Here is a 14744-nt window from a genome sequence, read left to right as displayed (position 1 = left end):
TCAATTTCTCTGGTGTAAGACATGTCTTTCACATCATTGCTCAAAGAAGTTTGTTTCTTATTGCAGAAGGTATATCTCTCTTTATATTTGTTGTGTTTCCTATTGTTGTTTGTTATTTTTACTGATGTTCTTCTTTTCTAGTGTTGTTACTGAGCATACACCTCAAACGTCTATAGATCTTGCTTTAAGACTTGGTGTAGGTTGTTTTGTGCCTAGACAACTTAGTGATGTGTTGAGTATAAGTAAGGTGGAGGAAGTGCTTACACAATATTGTGATGCTTTAGTTAATCATAGTCCTTTGACTATGCTTTCACCGGGTTTTGATTCCCAGGTAGAAGACAACCCACCTACAGAGGTATTTATATCTACTACTCTCACTTACTGTTCTCTTTTTGGGACTTTAACTGCTACTCTTTTTTTTCTTTGATTCTTATAGGATTTGTTTGGGTGTAATGATGGTGGTTGTATTGGGCTGGATGGGATTTTTAAAGAGGATGTTCAGCATTGCGATGCATCTTTTGAAGCAGCACCTGTGAAGAGGAATCATAGTCCTTTGACTATGCTTTCACCAGGTTTTGATTCCCAGGTAGAAGACAACACACCTACAGAGGTATTTATATCTACTACTCTCACTTACTGTTCTCTTTTTGGGACTTCAACTACTACTTTTTTTTTCTTTGATTCTTATAGGATTTGTTTGGGTATAATGATGGTGGTTGTATTGGGCTGGATGGGATTGTTAAAGAGGATGTTCAGCATAGCGATGTATCTTTTGAAGCAGCACCTGTGAAGAGGCGGTTTTCTGATGATTTTCCAATTGGTTTCGGTTGCAAAAAATCTAAGATGGTTTGTGTTGATAAGGAAACTGAAGTGAATCTGTGTGTGGCTTTAAATGTATTTGGACAATGATTTTCCTATTTCTAATATTTTCCTAATGTTTTATGATTTATCAACTATCAGACTATGTTCATGTTTCTGTTATCAATAGAGATCTGGATAAATTTTTACCTGGCATTTGCTTCCTAATACATGTGTTCTTCTTTAACTTTCAGCTTTTCCATTTGGTATGAGTGGGTTTCAATTGTCATTCGTCCTGCTTGGCCAGATTCCTGTAAAGGTGATAAAAATTGGTAATGTTAGTCTAGATTCATACATCTGAATGGAGTGGATGTACATCAAAACTACATTCTGTAAACAAAAGAAAAAATGAGTGTTTTGTATTTTTGCTGTAAAAAATTAATAACAATGATGGCATGTGCAGTATTGCAGTAGGAAATTCTTCAATGTCAATACTACATCATTGGGAATAAGATATATACAGAAAAAATCACATGGTAGTCCACAAACCAAATGAACATGTTTCAGAGCAACTGTTGGGAAAGAGCAACTCCAAAGTATGCAGTCTCCCTTCACAGTACTTAGTGTTTCTACTGATTAAGAAGTGCTTTCAAAGCACTGTTCTAATCTTTTGGGTGACAATCCATTGAGTATGCTTACTCAATTAGTCAACAGATTTCAGTAAGAATATGACAAGAGGTTCCAGATCTAAGCTGGAGTGATGACATGGAGTATTCCAGGTTTGACAAAAGGTTCTAAGTTAGTTTTTTAGTACACTAATAAACATGAGTTACAGATCTAAGCTGGAGTGATGAAATTCTAACTTAGTGTTGTATTAAAAGTATCTGTTGAACCTTTGATACTATTTATTTAACCAAGCTTAGTACATGTGTTATACATTCAAACTCAATAATTTATGTAAAAAAAAGTTTTAATACCAACCATCTGAACTGTCAATATCCATAATCCTAACAGCCAATGTTAGGGATTATATAATTTTTAGGCTCATTTGCTCCAAAAAATAGGCTTTGATCAATGTTATCAATGAAGTAAAATTATGAAATTAAAAACTAACACTGTAAATCAGTTTGGAAAAAGCTAACAGTGTATATATATATATATATATATATATATATATATATATATATATATATATAGATGCATCTAAGTGAATGGATACATGTACATATTGTTAGCTAGCTAGAAAAAAAAATCTGGGAAGGAGTTTTATTCCCAAGGAAATATAGGTAATGAGTACAATGTAACCTATTGAGTACAACATATAAAATTTTCAGAGGAATTGTATTTCCAAGAAACTAGCCATTGCTTTTTACTACAAATCTAACTATCACTAATCATTCTATTACGAATACCAACGGTCTTTCTTTTTTATAAATTGGCTTCATTCACTTGTGTTACAAAATCATTCATCAATTTCGCTTTCAGTCTTCAAATGTAGATACTAAGCAGCACATTAAAGAGATATGAGGAAGTTACACAATTCCATGAGGATTTAAACAAAAAGGTATGGATTACTAGCAATCAATTTTTATAATTTCAGAAAAATTTGAATACAGGCTAATTTTTTTAGTCATAAATCATTAATAAGAGAAATTATAGGACTTATCTTTGTTTTTATTTTACTATTGAACTTCGAAATTCTCTACAATTTGGTGCTCGATGCTATCCAGATGAGTTTAGATCTGACCTGCGAACAAAATAGTTAGGGTTTGTGGTTAATTAGAAGAACACATATTTCAAAATGACATAATTTAAGTATAACTAAGAAAATATGAAGAAAAATACTGGAATATTTAAGTGAGAATTAATTTTTTACAGTTAGAGAAAAACTTATATTTTTTAGAGCTCAAATCATATTTATTTTCGTTTTCCAGATTCGAAATTGATTTGCATGCGTATAAATTGGTTAGGATTTGCGGTCAATTAGAAAAAATATATATACATAAATGACATAAAATAGAGAAAAAAATATAGTGTATTGTATAATCTTCCTTCCATAGTGTTCGAACATGATACCTGCAAATCGACAGAGATTTGGGTAGAACAGTGGGTAAAAATATATAAATAACTGAAATTAGTTAGGATTTTTATTTAATTAGATAAAAATATATAGATAACTGAAAGAAATCAGAAATAAATTATCATGTATTGTAGATTCTTGCCTCCATAGTGTCCGAAAATGTATCTGCAAATCGAATCAGATTTGTGTAAAACAGTGTGGGTAAATTCTCTAATGGTTTTGGAATGGTGAAATGAATGATTTTTAAAGTGATTTTGGTAGTATGGAAGTCGGATTGTAGTTTCGAGTTGGTATTTTTGCCTGGTTTCCTTCTTCGTCGACGGAGGTAGGCTTAGGGCAGAGCAGCGAGAGAGACGGCGTGGAAATGGGGCAGTAGTGTTGGAGTGACTTGGGTTTTGGGATTTTTATATGGTGGGCTGTGTTTGAGTCGAGTTTTGGCTGATCTGTTGGGCCAGTGTTTTGGGTATAATATATCTATCTAATAATATATATTCAGATAGGTTGGCCCAGTTATACAAAATAATTTTTTATACCTGATATAGTTTTAAATAGAAATTTATATATATTAACTTTTTAATTTGTTTAATTGTGGATATTTATATAATTTGGAGTCTAAAATTTGAACCAGTTTATTGAATTTTTTAGCACATTAATCTTGATTGATTTTTTAAATTCTGTGTGTATATAATTTTTGTTTTATTTTAATCTCATAAGAATATTATAATGTTTCATTTCAATAAATTTTATAACTGTTTGTTATATTATTATTGTAGTTTTTTCTTTATTTGCGTATTCATTAAATTGTGAAATACATATTTAAAATGGATGTATTTCAATAATTACGTGGATATTAAAAACAAAATGTAAATATGGCATTATATATACATATGTGTGTGTGTGGGGTCAGTAATATAACTTACTACACTAATATGAATTATTCTTTTTTTTTTTATATATATATACTTACATAATTTGGGACTTATGTATTTATTTCATTTAATTTTTTATTTTTATATATTTTAAAAATTTCAATTGAATATCTAACTGTAGTAATTTTGTTTATAAAGTTCAGCAAAAATTATGAAAAGAGATACGGATTTGTGATCATTCTCTCCATTAGGAAAGGGTGTCGGTGAATTCTACAATAATGTCGTCGTTAAATTCTAGATCGTTTTCTGCATCTTCATCCAAAGTTACTATGCGTAATTTCAATTTGCAATATGAGCCTGCTTTGTATTGCAAATGTGGGTTGAAATCTCCGTTATGCGTCGGTTGTGATAGTGGACGGAAATTCTTTGGTTGTCAACTGTGGAAGGTTAGATTACAAATCTTTATATAAAAATCATTTGGGTATGTGGTTAATTTATATGAGTATTTTAATATCACAGGAAAATGGTTGTGGATTTTTGGTATTTATTGATGATATTATGAAGAATGCTCAAGTTCAAGAAATCTCGGGCAATATTGATTATGAGGCAACACTAAATGTACTAAGAGACTTGAGTTCTATTTGTCAACAACTAAGAGATGATATGTCATTTGTGCAAATAGAGTGGTCGAGAGTTAAAATGTCAATGAGTGGTGCCACTCAAGTTGAAAAGGAAAGTTGGTCCAAGATGCTTACTGCTACTGTTGTGGTAGGTGTGGTTTTATTAGCAATGTTGCTCTGCTTTGGTACAAAAAAGAGTAATAATCTTAGTTTGCCTATTTTGTAATGTTGTTTAAAAAAAATAGTGTTGTAATGGCAAAATTAAGCTAATGAAGGCATACTTTGTTTGTTGTATTTAGTTTGTGGTTCTACATCTTTTAAAGATATAACAACCATTAATAGTTTTCATTACTCATGTTTTCGAGGTGCATGTTATGCTTTTGGTATACTTTGTATTGTTTTGAAACATTTTGTATTTCACACTACACATTAAATATTTGTTTATTTTCTTAAGATGTGTATTACTAATTCAATATTTAATTACAATATAGTTTACTTTTCATCCCGTGCATCGCACGGGTGCAATACTAGTTTAAACAATAACCAAATAGATGGCAGGCCAACATTCACTTAACACCACTTAGAAGGAGGGGGGGTGGGGGTGGGGGGGGGGGAGGGAGGGAGAGAGTTGAGTGTGATATATGAATTCAGAAAATGTCTTTCGAGCTAGTAAAAATCTTGAAAGATTATTTTCGTAAAAATGAGTATTTTTTTATCTAATATATTTTTTGTTGATAGCCAAACAATCAAAAACGAGTTGTGAAAGTCGTTTTCTGAATTTTATTAACCAAATTTGAAATTATTGTCCATAAAATTTGAATCCATAATTTTTTTGCTAAAAAAGTCAACTTTACAAAATATCTATAAATATTGAAGGTTTCCAGGTCAATCTTTGAGGGTAAGAATGAAGGTAGTGCCGCCCTTGCTGACGAATGAATTGAATAGTCCGTTGTGTGTTGGTGCGATGCGAAATGGCCAATGGGACACCACTGGAAATGAAACCCTTTGAATAATTGGTTGCTTCCACTAATTCAAAATCATCCTAAGTCACAAAACCTTTTTTTTTTTTTTTTTTTGACTAATTTTTAATCATCCAAAGTGACAAACGTTGGAGAATCTTCCTAGGTTGCTCCTTGTCGTTTCCATCACCCTCCCTCCACCAATTTTTAGCGGTCCACTAAACGAATCTCTATTTTTTTTTTTGGGGGGGGGGGGGGGGGGGGAGGGAGAGTATAAATGAATCTTTAATTAACTAATTAGTTTTTGTTTGATAACACACTCTTTTAATCTGTTAATAAGAATCATAATATTGAAATGAATCTTATTCATGACGGATAAGCTAGGACTTCAAAATGTGAGAAAATGGTCTCTTATGAGTTCTAACTTCTAAGGTACTCTAATTCTTAAAATTTGAACAAGATTAGTCAGGATGTATGTGAGGTGGTCTTTATTGACTAGTATATAAAAAATATATATGTATTTTCTTTGTCTCATTTTACTTGTCATATTTACTATTTATTAGTTAAACTAACTCTGTTCTTTAGGGGTGTGCAAACTTCGGATAATTTTCGGTTAACCGACCGAACCGACAAAGTTCGGTTAACCGTTTTCGAACCGAACTTTTTCGATTCAGTTAATGGTTAAAGGAATTTTAAAACTTCGGTTAACGTTTAATTCGGTTCGAAAGGTCGGTTAACCGAATTAACCAAACGGTTAACCAAAGTTTTTAATATATATAAAAATAATAATATAAATATAAATATTAATATGAAGTTAGGGATCTTTGGAGTTTATAATTCATGTTTTTTATATTTTGTTATGAATTTATTATGATATGTATTTTATTTTAATTGAATTTATTATTTTAGGTATTATTTTTAGAATTTCAAATTTTAACGTTAAAAAGTTCGGTTAATCGGTTAACCGACCGATTAACCGAAAAAATTTTCGGTTCGGTGAATTCGGTAGAGCAAACTTCGGTTCGGTTAACGGTTCAAGGAAAAAAAAATTGGTTAATTCGGTTCGGTTAAAACGGTTCGGTTAACCGATTGAACACCCCTTGTTCTTTGCTTATGTTTTTTAATATTTTTAATTATATTTATAAAAAATTTGTGTTTAGTAGTACTTTTAATGAAATTTTTAAATATATAAATTTTATATACTAATAATAAACTTAACGCTATTAAAAATTGAATAAAAAATAACCTCAATCAAGTCTTGTTAACCAAACAAAACATATAAAATGGGAAAGGTAAAGAATTAATTTTATGGTGCGTTCTGCAGGGTGAAGCTCACCCTAACCGATAAAAGACTACAACGAAATAAAACTAATTTAGAGTTACCAAGTCAGTTGACCTGTCAATTTGGTGAGATTGCCCCAATATTTCATTTTTCTTGTGATTAAAGAAGCTAATTGATTTGGCTGGTTAAGGAGTTAGGCCATTATTATTAAAATTATTAGTTGTATACAATATGTTTTTTTTGTTTGAATTTTGAAAAAAAATAGTCACAAAAATTGATATATTGTTTTTTTCCAGTTCAACCAATTTGTTATGCGGAGTAACTACTCTTATTTTTAAATTGATATATAAAGCATCTAACTTTTAAGTTTTATTATTTATATAACTTATCTAACCTTTTTAAAAATAGGTTCAACACTCTCAGTCTCTCACACAATATTATATTCCCGTAAAGAAAATTATGAATAATGAAGTAATTGTACCCAACACTTTTAAAGAAAATATTAATGGTAAACAAATAAAAATAATACAATTGTACAAAATAATATTTGTTTTTCTTTTGGGTGACAAAGATAAAATTACAATAACCTTAAAAAAAAATGAAAATTGCAATAACTATTCGAGAGTGCGCATTCAGTAAATCTTGTTCCTAAATAATTGCTTACCCTTTTTCAAAATTATTTTTGTGTAAGAAAGATAGGTTAACATTATATATATATATATATATATATATATATATATATATATATATATATATATATATATATATATATATAGAGAGAGAGAGACTTGAGTTCAAATGAGGACTACTATATTATAGAGGACTGTGCAAACTGCTGTAGTCGTGTGTCATTAGCCTGTATGTCGTGTGTCTGGCCTAATGTAGTCGTGCGCCACTTGTTTGTATGTCGTGTGCATATGTTTGTTAATTAATAGAGTTTGAGTTTGACATCTGATATTTACCTGTATTCTTGTGTATCATTTCGTATTAAATTATTTGCATGATGCTAATTTGTTGTGTGTCCATAATCAATCTCTATATATTGTGGTCCTGATATGAACTCAACCATATATATATATATATATATATATATATATATATATATATATATATATATAATTGCTTCCACACTCAAATTATGGTCCGACTTTCTATAAAGAAGGTTTCTCGACCTTTGTTTCTCCGTTCACAACATTTTATTAATCTTTAAAGCAGTACTTTTCCTTTTTTTTTTTTTTTTTTTTTTTTTTTTTTTTTTTTTTTTTTTTAATCCTCTTAGTATAGAGTAGGAATAAAGTATGTATAGATCACAACGTATTCGTTTAGTAACAAAGGGATTATAAGTTTGATTTCCATTTCCAGGGGAGCGGCCTATTATATTTGTTTTAATTTCTTGATTAGAGCTGATTAGCTATGAAAAATTCAAGTTTACTAATAATTTTATTGTTCTTTATCAGTTAGAATTACAGTGCAGAGTTTATCCAAACCCCGTACATACCTATAGGAGATAATTCTTATATTTGAATTCTACTACATATACTTCTAAATTTTATTATATATACTTCTAAATTTTACTTCCTCACTTTTACTTCCATGACATGATAAACAAGAATTAGATATATATAATTATACATTCATCATGTAAGTCGCAGAAAAAGTGTATATTAAAAATTTGTGAAAAAGAATAAAAGTTGAAAGTAAAAAATTGGAGTGCAGGTAGTATTTTCCTATCACATTGTTCCCCAAGTATAGGTCTGCTGAATTGGGATTAACTATTAATAAGTCAAAGCACATGTAACGACAAATATAATTCTACATGACAAATAAACCACCACAATACAATCATATGCCTCAAACTCCCAAATACTATTCTTTAGATTTTAGTCAAAAGCTGACTCCTCGTGGGAGATTCTTCTCCACACTACAAAAGCCATCCCCATTCCGCCATTTTTCTTCAATTCTTCGTCTCAAGAACCAAGAAACTAAACACACAACTTTTTATAGTTTTTTTTTTTTTTTTTCAGCTTTGTTCTTCAACTCCCACCTCCGCTTTTCTCAACAATCCTAATTAAGAGAGAAAAGAAAAACACAATGTTGGGGAAGAAGATTGATTCAGTGAAGAAATTGGGTAGGAAGGCTAGAGTGATGAGGAGCAGTTCCGGGCATGAAGAATCGCAGTTTCAGGAGTACTTGCTCAAGGGTGGTCGGGAAAAAGGAGGGGCTCCGGCCGGCGGAAAGACGGCGGCGGCGGGGACTTTCGCGGTGTACGTAGGCGAGGAACGGCAGCGCTTCGTCGTCCCGACCAGCTACCTCTCCCATCCGCTCTTCAAGATTTTGCTGGAGAAGGCGTGTGATGAGTTTGGGTTTGCGCAGAGAGGTGGGCTGGCGGTGCCGTGCAGCGTGGCTGCTTTCCGGGAAGTGGTGAGCGCTGTGGAATGCTGCAATGGGCAGTTTTGTTTTGGTGAACTTGTATAGAATTTTTTGGGCACGGGTTGATTAGGCTAAAAAAGTTATGAATGCGGGTTTTGTCCCGGGGTGAAGAGTACAATTTTTATTTTTTTTTCAATCCCTGTTGAAGTTTCTTGAGATTAGGGTGAAGTGCAGCGGTAGGAAAGGATGTGCATACACCATGCTTGTAAATGGTCATTTTCATGTGGCTTCCTTGATTAGGAAACACTACCTCTCTTGTCTTGTAATAGGGATGATAGTTAGGGATGGTTTTGGTACAATCCAAAAATTCAATTTATTTGGTTCCCGAAATTAGAGCAATTTTTGAAACGTTTATTAGGTGTTTGATAGAGGAGTTTTTTGCATTTTTGGTCCTACGACTATACTGACATTATTCAGAATTGATCAATGACTTTCAAACTTTGCAATATTAGTCCACGACTATTGTTTTTGTTGCAAAAATGATCCTTCCAACCAATTTTCCGTAATTTTTCACTGGAGAAAAAAAATTCTCCATTTCAAGATAGGATAAAATAGACATTTATATTGCCCTTGCAATCTCGGACAGCTGTTGACCTCTTATTCTGACCAAACTATGAAAAAATCAAACAAAAAAAACCCAATAGATTGGTTCGTCTCTGGCAATTGGGCAATTGTGTTTTTTTTTTTCGCAGTTTGGCCAGAATAAGAGGTCAACGTCAGTGCGTGATTGTAAGGGCAATGTAAATGTCTATTTTATCCCTGCTTGAAATGGAGAATTTTTTTCTCCGGCGAAAAATTGACGAAAAATTGATCGGAAGGACCATTTTTGCAACAAAAACAATAGTTGTGGACCAATATTGCAAAGTTTGAAAATCGCGGATCAATCCTGATAGTGCTACTATAGTCGTGGGACCAAAAGTACAAAAAACTCTTTGATAGAGTGTAGTTACGTTAGTTGCAATTCAATTGTGGAATTGGAATCCATACCGCTCTCCATATGAATTGCAATTCAACATGAAATTTTAAGGAAAAAAAATAAAAATCCTTTTTGTCCTTTATTGTTGTTGTTATTACATAATGATATTTTAGTCTTTAATTTCTATCACATCTTCCATTCTCATTCTCAATAATTTTATTTCTCCCTACCAAACAATTTAATTTGAATTCTTACTTTATTCTCATCTTATTTTTCTCTCACTGAATTACAATTCATTTCCACCCTAATTCCCTCCTTGGCCAATTATATCGTGCACCGCGGTGCATAATGGATTATACACCGCGCGTTAGATACTACAGTGTGTCTAAACCGACACTGTCAAAACGACGTCGTTTTATTTAATGAAAAGAAACAAAATCTTCGCAAAAAATAACTTTGTTCTTCAGTTTCATTTTGTATACACTGCAGTTTCAGTTCAACACAACTACAATTTCATTTCGATATAACTACAGTTTCATTCAATATTTATACACTCAAATATGTGAAAATGTTATTTAATTTTATTTTATATACACTATAATTTCTTTAAAACACAACTACATGATCATTTGAATATAATTACAGCTTCATTGTACAATATACACTCAAATATGTGAAACGTTATTCAGTTTCATTTTATATATACTGTAGTTTCATTTCACCACAACTACAGTACAATTTTGATATAACTGTAGTTTCGTTTAATAATATAAAAATAATGCGCGAGCCAGTGTCGGTTTAGACACACTGTAGTGTCTGACACGCGGTGCATAATCGATTATGCACCGCGGTGCACGATATAACGACCCTCCCTCCTTCCAACCAAACGTCATGTTAAGGAAAAAATGTTAAATAGACCACTAAATTTATTGATTTTGTGCAATTGAGCCTTTGGACTTAAAAATGGCAAATTATTATGTGGGCCATGATCCACACAATAATGCTATGTGGACCATAACAAAAAGTACATTTCTAATAAATTTAAAATACATTAGTTATGTACTGAATGTACATTATACAAAATAATGTACTTTTAAAAAAATATACTTTTAATACTCAAATAATGTACTTTTTCTGAATACAATGTACATTTTTAGTATACGAAAAGTAAATTATTTGTGTACTGAATATATATTATTTGATAGTATGGTCTACACAGATATGCGTAGATCATGGTCCACAGAAAATGATTGCTTAAAAGTGCGAACTTTAACAATTAATGAAGTAAAATATGTGCAATTTGGAATGTTATTTTAAAAAATAAATTTCTAATAGAATCCGATCATATTACTTACATGATATGTAAAGATTATAAACTGTACTTCATTGATGTAAAATAACAAGCTATAAATAGTATACAAGTGAGGGAGAATAGTAGGAGGTTGTAACAACTTGTTCAAACACACCTATTCTACAGGAGCATAACTATCACAAATATAAAGAGATAAAATGTCAGTCACACATATCCACTAGTACAGATCTGGTCATTTGCTACTGTTGTAAATGACATTTAGCTACTGTTGTACAACAGTCGCAGATACCAACGTCACAAAAAGTCTCGGACATTACGCGACTATTGTGGAACAGTGGCGAATTGGGTATTAATTCGCGACTGTTCTTGATGTCAAACAGTCGCGGATTATATTTTTATTTATTTTTCATTTTCTTTATTCAGTGGTCATCCGCGACTGTTTTATGATAGAAATAGTCGCGGAATGTTTTCGTTTTAATATATATCCGCGACTGTTCTAGAGGAAGAACAGTCGCGGATTTTTTTTAATTTTAATTATTTAATTTATTTTTGTTAAATCCACTATTTTTTTTTAAAAATAATTCTTGTACCTGTTACAGTTAAAAGTCCTACACAACACAATTTATCTATCAATACACTACTTTATATCACCACATTTTAATATCATAGAACCACAATACTTTTAACACAAAACAATCATCAATACTTTAACAAAATGCACTTGAACACAATACTATCATCAAAACACAATACTACTTTATATCCTCGATTACACTTTAATATAATAATATCATCAAAACATGCACAAAACAATACTATCATCAAAACAAAACTATTTATCAATAAAACAAAAGTTACACGCACTCCGAAAAGAAGTATTTTGCCCATTGCTCCCGAATCTCATTTATGTCATTGATGGAGTACGGACTATCGCTTTCAAATGCCTACAAAAAAATTTAAGTAATCAAATTTATGTTAATTAATAAAATATAACTTAACTGTACTATACATAGTTGAATTTAAATTCACTTACCTTATCCAAATCATCAATAGATGAATATTTTGTCACGATACCAAACGTGTATCGCATGACATAATATCCACACTCATAATCTCCAGGTTGTATCGGGCACTACAAAATACATATATATATTATTAATTTAAGCAATTTATTGTTATTCATATTATCACACTAATTAAAACTTAAATTCAATTTCTATACATACTATGCATGAAACCATTGGTTAGTTTGATGATAACCATTGGCTTCCTCGACTATTGTGTCATTGCCACATTCAGAATAACCATTGGTTAGTTTGAGACATGAAACAGTGCCAATTTCTTTAAATTTTATCACATGAATGAATGCACATGACAAGACATTGGAAGTTAATCCAATAGAAGATGGTAGAGTCTTCTATATTACTATCAAGAAAAGATGATAACTACACCAATCTTAGGTTTATAACAAAGCCTGGCGGATGGTAAATTTTAGAATCACTCTAGTGGATTAACTTCCAATGTCTTGGTTCTCTAAGATTTTTTTAAACCAATAACAATCCAAAGCAGGATATGTGGGCTGCTCTGAAGCTTATGTTGAATGGAAACTGATTCTGCTTCAGAATATAATGCGATTTTTCAATAAACATTAGGTGCTGGGCAGTGTAAAATCACTTTGAATGTAAATACATGCCTGGTAAATTTTCCCAGTAGTTATATTGTTGTCCCGCGTCAGCTTATTATCTATGAATGCTCATAGTTCCCAAGATCTAGATCTACCTAAAAGAAACACCAAGTCAAAGTTAAGTTGACATCAAAGAAAAAACATTACTTTAAAATCCCTCCAGTTAATTTCCCTATACAAGGAAGCAGAAAACAGAATGTATAACTATTGACCAGTAACTGCACCAGAAAAAGAAGAGATTGATATGAACTCATGTTTTAACTACACTACAAAAACAATTTTAATAGTGTCAATTTGACAAAAGCCTTATATAATAGCCCAGATTCTCATTAATAATCTTGGTAGGATAAACTGTAATAATGAGTGGTGATAATCTTGGTAGGATAAACTGTAATAATGTTACCCCTACCAGAGGTTTCCATTTCATATATGCATGCATGTACTTTAATTATATTCTGCTTATCTTAACTTGTGAGGCAGCTAGCATTCACTGCACTGAAATGAAATAGAATAATGTAAAAGATAAAAGCAGATAGATGAGATCCCATTGCAGATTGCACAAGAACAGAATTGAAGCTTGGCTTGGCTTGCCCCTTCACTTTTCATTCCTGATAGATCCTTAAAGCTAAGGGCTTTAAGTATAGTATCTGATTTTGCCATTTCATTTGCTGAACACCACAACTCTTTTACACCTCAAAAGCCTTCATTCATCAACAAATGAGTTCATATCAATCTCTTCTTTTTTCTTACCTTTTTCTCAACTCTTATTACTATGAATTTAATAATAATTATTACTATTATTATTATTATTATTATAATACCCCTTGAAGAAGCAAAAGGCCAAAAAGGCAACCTGAAATAGAGAAGTAAAGAAAAACCAAGGATGACTAGAAATATAAAATCAACCAACTCTCATCACTAGAACTATCCTCTAAAAGAATGATTGTCATGTGAAATAGATAGAAGGGTTTGATGGAATGGACTGGCCTAAGGAAGTGAAATAGATAGAAGGGTTTGATGGAATGGACTGGCCTAAGGAAGTGCATAAGAAATTACCTACAATATGTCAAACTAAGAAATGGTCCCCATGTGTTTAAAACTACTCACTGTTTTTTTTTTCTTTTTTTTTTTTTCCTGTAATGTAAGGTCTTTTTTACTGCATTTCTATTCATAAACAATGGAATTCTCAGGTTTTGTAATTTTTGACACACAAGCATACTTAAGATTGTACCATGTACTCACGAAGACACCAAGACACCTTCACCTTGAAGGTGTAGTGCAAAGTACTACTTATATGTCCAATTCTGTAGTAGTGTAAACTCCTAGGATCTTCAACATCAATCTTCAATCTTCCACCTACCTGCAAAACAATTAAATGGCTTGATCTCTACATATGTAGATCCACCAAACAAAAGCTGCACAATATTTCTACTGCCAGTACCCTCAACAAGCTGTAACCCTCAGAGACTGCCCAGCTAGCAGCCCATCATTGGGTTAAAGTATCCGAGTGCCATGATGAAGGTCTCAGCTGGACAGCTTCATAAACCAAACATCCTAATCCTAGCAAACAAGCCTCAGCTTCTCAGTTTTCTAGGCAAGTTCACCAAGTTCTTTTACCCCTCAAGATTGCCAAGCCAAACAACCTATCATTGGGGTTTATTATTACTTTAACATTAAATACAACACCCCTCAACTGAATATCCTTAGGGTGTTCTTCCAATAACCAAAACTATCCACCTAACTTATATCCCCCTCATATCCATTTTTCAACTCACTTCCTATTCATTCTTTTTT

General features: G+C 31.7%; 1 protein-coding gene and 1 long non-coding RNA gene across 2 annotated transcripts; one reads left to right on the top strand and one right to left on the bottom strand.

Annotated features, from left to right (window-relative positions):
- Nucleotides 1–8446: 8446 nt before the first annotated feature.
- LOC109189570 (auxin-responsive protein SAUR19-like) lies at nt 8447–9390 on the top strand. The gene has a single exon (XM_019340181.1). It carries the CDS (start codon nt 8700–8702, stop codon nt 9081–9083), a length of 384 nt encoding a protein of 127 aa, XP_019195726.1. The 5' UTR covers nt 8447–8699; the 3' UTR covers nt 9084–9390.
- A 2597-nt stretch (nt 9391–11987) lies between these two features.
- On the bottom strand, nt 11988–12361 carry LOC109189581. The gene is made up of 2 exons (XR_002055585.1): nt 12300–12361; nt 11988–12210 (listed from the first exon to the last, which is right to left on the bottom strand). It is a non-coding gene; the product is annotated as an uncharacterized LOC109189581 (long non-coding RNA).
- Nucleotides 12362–14744: the final 2383 nt, after the last annotated feature.

This window comes from Ipomoea nil, unplaced genomic scaffold (genome assembly GCF_001879475.1).
Source record: "Ipomoea nil cultivar Tokyo-kokei standard unplaced genomic scaffold, Asagao_1.1 scaffold1558, whole genome shotgun sequence".
In the NCBI taxonomy this organism is placed as follows: domain Eukaryota; kingdom Viridiplantae; phylum Streptophyta; class Magnoliopsida; order Solanales; family Convolvulaceae; genus Ipomoea; species Ipomoea nil.
This window is presented reverse-complemented; position numbering and strand designations above follow the sequence as displayed.

Coding starts and splice junctions, on each gene's coding strand:
- LOC109189570 (XM_019340181.1), top strand. CDS start 8,700: ATGTTGGGGAAGAAGATTGATTCAGTGAAGAAATTGGGTAGGAAGGCT.